Source organism: Morone saxatilis, unplaced genomic scaffold, assembly GCF_004916995.1.
Source record: "Morone saxatilis isolate NCDOM2014 unplaced genomic scaffold, NCSU_SB_2.0 Contig2, whole genome shotgun sequence".
Lineage (NCBI taxonomy): Eukaryota > Metazoa > Chordata > Actinopteri > Moronidae > Morone > Morone saxatilis.
Window position 1 is genome coordinate 6579724 of NW_023339762.1, and position 7583 is coordinate 6587306.

At 42.4% G+C, this 7583-nt stretch overlaps 2 protein-coding genes across 2 annotated transcripts in view; both read right to left on the bottom strand.

Annotated features, from left to right (window-relative positions):
- Positions 1–1067, bottom strand: part of calhm3 (calcium homeostasis modulator 3) — a 3692-nt gene extending 2625 nt beyond the window's left edge. The window contains exon 1 of the mRNA XM_035664823.1: positions 1057–1067. Coding sequence (XP_035520716.1) covers positions 1057–1067 — 11 coding nt within the window. The remainder of the gene's footprint in view (positions 1–1056) is intronic.
- The window catches only part of cep41 (centrosomal protein 41), a 15013-nt gene that overhangs the window by 4713 nt on the left and 2717 nt on the right, over positions 1–7583 (bottom strand). Inside the window, exons 4-11 of the mRNA XM_035665685.1 lie at positions 7385–7446; positions 7007–7073; positions 6733–6877; positions 4752–4918; positions 4597–4664; positions 4356–4470; positions 3849–4064; positions 2314–3320 (exon numbers count right to left, since the gene is read on the bottom strand). Coding sequence (XP_035521578.1) covers positions 3190–3320; positions 3849–4064; positions 4356–4470; positions 4597–4664; positions 4752–4918; positions 6733–6877; positions 7007–7073; positions 7385–7446 — 971 coding nt within the window. The 3' untranslated portion in view covers positions 2314–3189. The remainder of the gene's footprint in view (positions 1–2313; positions 3321–3848; positions 4065–4355; positions 4471–4596; positions 4665–4751; positions 4919–6732; positions 6878–7006; positions 7074–7384; positions 7447–7583) is intronic.

Below are 7583 nucleotides of genomic sequence, written 5' to 3' on the forward strand. Positions count from 1 at the left end.
TAATCAATAACCACACACCCTAACTAAATGCATCAACCACTGGTGGTGTAAACATCAGAAATATGGGTTTTATATCTCCAACTAATAATACACCTTTGTTGAGGGAAGGTGTCCAAACTATCTGTAGGTTGGAGTGTTTGCCAAATATAAAGGTGTCCCTTAATTGTATAGTTATAGGATGTGTTGTCCTACAAATATTCAGCGAAATATACTTCATTCTCTGCTGCTCTGTTTGTCAATTAGTTGGCAGCAGGAAATGATCCTTGCTAAATGCAATCTAAATTCTGCTTTTACACCATTCTTCCTGCATGTCATGGTGTACAGAGTTTATCAAGCTCTATTTTCTGCTAGCTGTTATTACTTGAATGACTAATTTACCCTGCGCACTAACTTAACGTCTTTACTCCCTGTACGAAACTATGGCTCCTCCTTCTTCAGGAAAAAGGTTGGGAACTACTGCGAGAACTGATGAACAAGGAGGGGAGGATTTGTTGTCTGTTTTTTTTTGAGTGGGTTGTTGGATTTAACTTGTTGTTCACATGTCGATTTGTAGTGTGAGGTTTGAGAGGCCAGGCAAAGGGTCAGGTATCTTTATCTAATTTTGGAGCTAGGGCGGTCGACCGGAGGCGAGACTGACTTCGCGTGTGGGCCCCTCCTTTCTCTCTGTAAAGGCCTTTGATTGAGGTGCTGGGAGGCAGGGTGTCTGGCAGCAAGCGGCTCCGGTCACCTTTCTGGTCATGGTGTTGTTGATCATGAATTCGGCGTTCTTCCTGGATCACTTGTCAGGCAACTCGACTCCTGACACTTGCTGCCTCCCCACTAAACTCAGGCTTGTTCACCTGGAGAGCCGCTAAACTTGGAGGTATTTTTTATTATGGCCTTATTCTTTTCAGTTAAATGTGATTGGTTCACTATTGTAAGGGTGAGCGGGCAGTCTGGGTTGGGTAAGGATCCTAAGTTACTCGAGGCGCGCGTTCATGTGGGTGGGTCAGAATGGTGGGTCCTATTCGTTTGGTTTTTCATCCACACGTTTACTGGTGTCGACCCCGCTCTCACCTTCTTAACATTATACAGGAATATTTTCTTAACGCAATGGAGCGTCCTGAGTTTAAGTTCCCTGCCCAAGGTCGATTTCCAATGGGGTTGGCGCATATTCTGAGTTTGCCATGGGTCCCCAACGTCATCTGCATCTAGGGGGTGGCCATTGGTCAGCGTCAAGCTCTACACCAGGCTTTGAGCCTTTAACCTGTCGCCGTGCCCTGTATACCCCTCGAGTTAGCATTACACAACTCTACTCTCCTGGGGAGTTGATGAGGATTTCGTCCCTGCGCCCATCATACTATTTTTCCTGGGGGTCCCCCTGGGTTTTCTCAACGCGCCGAATAGCAGGCGTCACTGATGGACGAGTGGCATGAGACCGCCACCCTGGAACCAGATTCCAGAACCCTGCCTTTGTGGTTCAGTGAGTCAAGATGACTTCTCCTATAGGAGAATACAAGAGTTCACTGACTGTAAACTCCCACTTTGAAGGTCATTATCCTTGTTTTGGATTAACACGACAGGCTCTCTCACTGTCAACATTTGAGTGCAGAAGTGAATTGAAACGTATTCAGTGATCAACTACAGTGAGCATTGGCGAATGCAGGTGAAAGGCCCTCATTTATATCGAGTCCCAATGCATAATAGAGTTATCGGTAGTGAATCCCCTTGAAGTCCTGGCAACATTTTTCTATTACTGGTGTATAGAGCTTTGATGCACGCCGCACACACACTCCAGGACGCTAATCCGACCCAACCCAAAGAAAATTTGGGTTTATTACAAGCTGAGATAAAACCTCATTGGCAAAATAATATCAGTGGCAAATTATTATCCAAAACCCTAATAAATAAGCAAATTCCACCGTAACAGTTGAAGGCCATTATTTTTGGCTTTTAACTCCTGGCCTTCCTACTTATACGTGAACAGCTGAAGACTCGACAGAAAGGGGGGGCCAGAGAGAGGGATGACACAAGCAAAGGGCCCGCAGGCTCAGATCTCGAACCCTAGGCCCGTGCAGCAACCACTCAACTTCGGTATACATGGGTCGCCAGCTCTACCCACTGAGCTGAACCCGGGCGCCCTTTTTGTATATTTGTTTGGGGCTTCTATTTGTTGAATGCATTATTAATGGCTGGCTTGTGGCCTCAGAGGCAAGCGGGTCGTCCCCCATCAGAAGGTTGGTTGGTTCGATCCCCGGGCTCCCTCCTGCCCCGTGTTGAAGTATCCTTGAGCAAGACTAACCTGAAGCCGCCAAATTGCTCCTCGCTGTGCACGCACGCACGCACACACGCACACCAATAAAATCACAGTCAGGTAACAGCATAAGCGGAAGAAGTCGCACATAAAGGCTTTTGGTGCATCACCGGTTTAGAAATCACAATAAGACATCCTGACAATATGGAGAAAATTACAAAAGTACAGCGCAGCTTTTCTTCATTTTACAAAATGGATCAACCTCTGTAACATTATCTATATACTGTAAATTACATCTCATGTAACACATACTGTACATTCCCAGCACATCCTTCATGTCATGTCCACATTTAATCCAGGGAAAAAAAATCTTTTAGGAAAGCCATAATGAGAATAGTGTTACATGAAAATTTATTTTGAGTGCAAAAAGATTCATCACTGTGCAAACATTCAAATGCAGATATACAGAAAACGTTAATGGGAAAATGCTACAGTTTGACAGTGCAGTATTACACTGATTACCGATGAGTCTTCTTTGTTCTGTTCCTACAGATTTTTTCATTAGTAAATTTCATACTGTTCTCCAGTCTTAATTAGAATTAAAATATTTTGGTTTTGTGTAGTGTCAATTACTGTACCCTGATGTGTGCAATTTCCTAAACTGAAAAACACAAAACCTGGATTAAGCATCTGTGTGAGAAAAAAATCTGGAATAAAAGATGCTAGCGGGCGCCAGAAACACAAATATACATGGGCACGTAACCAAGTTGCTTTAATAAAGTAGATGTGGTCTCCTTTCCACTTCTGACTGAAGCAGTATTGTGGATTATTTTGCAGACTGGGACCGGAGGTATGTTTCTTTACAATTATGGAGCGGAAAAACGCACCCTGGAATAAATGGACTTTGTGTTGGAGGTATGTTTGTTTGTATCTGTGTGGTTGAGTGGGTGATGGTTTTATTTCCAGGGTCTACAGCTCTGAACCCTGGCGCTGTCCCCTCCCGCAGCTGTAGAGGAACTGCGTCGACTCTGAGCGCTGGATGCTTTAGACTGGGAGCTGCTGGATGACATGCGGCTGGACATGCGGGCTGCAGTGAACACAGAGGCAAACAGTAGTGAAGGGTAACAGTGATGAGACAGGGAAAACATTACACCTGTGATTCAAACTTTCTCTTAGTGAAATTTTGTTTATAATTTTTTAGTACTTAAATTTTGATTCAGGACTCCAATCTGCCCAATGCCAGAATTTCATGGAGTAAATGGAGCATAAACATAGGATCTCAATCAGAAGGGAATAGACTAGACTGCCATTGTGCACAGCAGGTCAGCTCACGCATACAATCCATCACATGTGGAAAATAAAGTTTCCATCAATGAATATACTTTGGTTTTAATTGAACAGTTTTTTTCTCAAGAAAATAAACAACTAGACACAACTAACTAAACCGAAATACCTGCTGAAGAACTGCTTCTATTTCCCCCGTACTTATGTCGCAAATTACATAATTCTTCCCAAGGATGCTTTCTTAGAAATTACTATTTTATTAGGAAACTATGGAGGCCTAAAACAATACTCTGATTTCAAACTGGAAAATGGAATTGTAAATTGCTCTTACAGTTGGAGTTACTGGGGATGAGTATCTCCTCCAGCTGCTCCTGGATCTTGGCCAGCTCGTCTGATGTAAACCGCCACTTCCTCTCTGCGACTGTCGACGGCTGCTGCGGCAAAGAACTCTTCCTGACCTTCGATGACGTGGGCGAGGAGAGGCATGAGGTTGGGATGGAGCCTGTCGTCATCCCTTCTGGAAACTTCTGAGCGATTACCTTGAGACCTGGGAGAGGACGGAAGTGTGGGGTGACAACCCTTTTCAAATACGGAACCTGCAATAGTGACGCTTTTAAACATTTTATTATTTGTATTAGATTAGTTAGGCAATATAGATAAGTAAAAATACAATAACATACATGTCACGTGCTTTGACTAACTTTAAATGATCAATCTTCAACTAATGGGCATGTAAAGCAGCATTTTCTACATTCATTTTCCCCTTAAAATCCTCCATCACTCAGATGTTTTTACTATGGATTAGATTACTTTTAAAGGAAGCAGAGATATATCTTACCTCCAGACAGCATAAACAGATTCTCAAACCCTCGTTCGCACATGACAGTGGCTGCCTGGCTGGCTATTCTCTCATCCTCATCATACACAATGAGGATCTTCCCTGTGGCATTTTTCTGCACAGTTTGTGTGTTAAGGTCAGACAAATCAACAGTCAGCTGTTACTGCATTTCATAAAAGAAAAAAAATCTGAAAAATCAGGGCATGTAAATATTTTTTGTGTAGTCTGTGATGAAGGATACATATTCCAGCACTTCTTTGGTGTAGGGGTTCATTGTTCGAGAGAGCGTGGCTATGGGGAAACTGTGTGCTGCAGGAGAGAGAGAGGATTAAAACAACCATAGACATTTTTGGAACACGAAGCATGATGACCTAGCGTCGTGTTTTTGCCACCTACCGCTGATGATGTGGCAGCGGTCGTATTGGTCCCTGTCGCGTACGTCCAGCAGCAGGTAAGGGCAGTCGGGATAGGGCCTGTCAGCTGGTTCGGGGCTGAACACAGACTCATTCTTCATCTTCTGGTTGTTCCTGTCGAGGTTCAGCTCTCCCACACCACTAATAACGCTGTAGGTGGTAAAACGTTAAGAGCTGCAATACCCGTCACAGACTTATTTAACTTAATTAATCTTTTTATTTTTTTTGGGGCGACTCTCTCTCTAACATCTCAATATGACAGTACCTGTATGAGTATATAAGACAATTAAACTTGAACATTTTTATGTTTAACTGTATTTTAAACCTCAAACCTTCAGGTTTCATTCACAATTCAAAACTGCCTCTATTTCACAAACACAAGCAAACAAAAGAAAAACAACATAACACTGATTTCAGCCAATCATTGCAGCTTCAGGCTATATTTGTATTTTTAAATTGGATAGTTTTGCATCAGTGCGGTTGTGCCATTTTAACCTAGGTGGTTTCTGGTTATTTTTTCTATACAAAATATAAAAAGCATATATTCTGTTGAACTACACCAACTTTGATACTTTTTGAAAAATGACTTGGAATTGGAGATGATTTAGAATGATGGCTGAACTCTTCATCAGTCCCAGTATATGATGTATATTGACACCTGCCGGCTGGTAAGACACACATGTTTTCTATGTAGACAATGGTGGAAGCAGTACTTCTACATCCCCTGCTACTATGTCTGTAACAGTCAACGAGGATTCAGTCCAGGACGGTACTGATTTTGTTTCTTAAAGCAGGGAGGGGATGATCCGGCAAGTTTTGAACCAGTTAATGTGAAACCAGAGCCTACGGGAAAATGACTCACTGTAGAAAATGTAAGTATGGAGCTGAGCCAAACAGCACTGTAGAAGGACGCCACTTTCCCCCTGTATAGGTTTACCCCAGCACTGCCCTACTTTCCCTCTCCATCTGCCCTCCCCACAAGGTGAAGGTGACCGAAAAGCTCTGCTGTTACAGAGGCTCAGTGTGTGTCCCCCGGAGAGACCACAGATAGAGTTACTCTCCTGGGGTTCCTGTTTGAGGTGGAGGACGCAGGTGAGAGGACGGGAGGCTAAGAACATATTGAGGGAGGTTATTGTGCAGTATACGAGAGGGTGGGGGAGTGTGACAGCTTAAGGGGAAAAAAGGTGGAGGTACAGTATGGTGGGTGTAGGGTTACAGGTGTGCTTGTGATTGTTGGATGCTGGGTGTGAATGAAGGTGGTAGTGTGACTGCGCTGCCACTATAAAGCTCAGTTTAAATTGCACTATTGTATTGTAAAATATACGTTTTTCATTGCGCTCTGTAATTTCAGTAGTAACATAAATATGGCATCCTGTTTAGGAAATTATTATAATCTAAAGTTTGAACATTAAGTTATATATATTAAGTGAATTAATTAACATATGAAATGAAAACTTGAAAATGTTTGAATATACGGAATGAGAGGCACTGTATCATCTTGTGTTTATATTAACATTATATTATATATAATATTATTCCATATGGACGTTGGATGCACTAGATACAACTAGAGCTAATGTAATTAAAGAGAGCTGGTCCTTAAACACCCATCTAGTGCTGATAAATCTACTGAGACAACAGCAATCCACTAACTGGAGTTCCTAATTTGTTTTCAATATCAATTTGGCCTGTGAATTTCATAGCCCTGTCACTAAGTCCAGGACACATAAGTCAACCAGGGAAGGTTGCAGCTGCACCTACAGGGTCCTCTACAGGTTTCAGCACAGCTCAGAGAGCACAGCATGGCACTAACACCCGGGACAGAGGTATAGTTCACTCCAGCGCACACACTGAAAGTATTCAGAATTATACGAAGTACTTTGCATAAATGTTGTCCACCAAACTATGAGTAATACGGTGTGTTGTGTGCAGTATGAGGGATTCAATAGGGTGGTGTACGGTACCTTAGCAGTGTTGACCTGGCAGAGTAGCACATTTCCCGGGTGTATCCGTCATCCTGCCGATCTGAAAGAAGTGACGCCTGTGGGGAGCCGTTGATGTGTTCAGACAGACACTCGAGGTCTGCATCAGACACCACTGACAGACCGTCTGCAAATCAGCGGGAGTGGGAAATCAACAGTGCGGTATTTGTTTTAAAATGCTAATGACCCACTTGGTATGAAGCTGGAGATTAATTAACATTCACAGTGTTAAGGGAATAAGTCATTTTGCCATTACCCTCTGGCCCATGTGATTCGCCATCATCACTTTCATTCAGGTCTGATACAGAGGCCACCTGAAGTACCTGGTGTGAAAAACAAGATTGGAAATCAAACATACTTGTACTAGGAAGAAAACAGCAAATACATTTTAAGTAAAAGTGCAAAGAAAATGGTGTCCTGGAGTCTGTAACTGAAGGCAACAAACCAAGCTAAATGAATTGTCGGTAGTAAGTAGTCTGTGAATTATTAAGCACTGTAAATGGCTCAGGTATTCTCACTGCAATCATTCCCTCACCTCCACACTATAGGCCACAGAAATAACTTGCTGTTTCCAGTGTGTTTGGCATAAATCTTGCAGGATGTTACAGTATTGCAAGGAAATAAACATGCTTACCAATTGTGCAAATGTTGTAACCTTTAACCGCTTGAAGATTTCATCTTTTCGATACCTGTAATCTGAGATAAAGGAAAAAGAAATCATCAAAACACAAATGTATAATAATAATAATACATTTTATTTATAAGGGCTTTTTTAAATACTCAGACACTTTACATAAAAGCATAAAAGGAGCAAAACAACATCAAATAGTAAA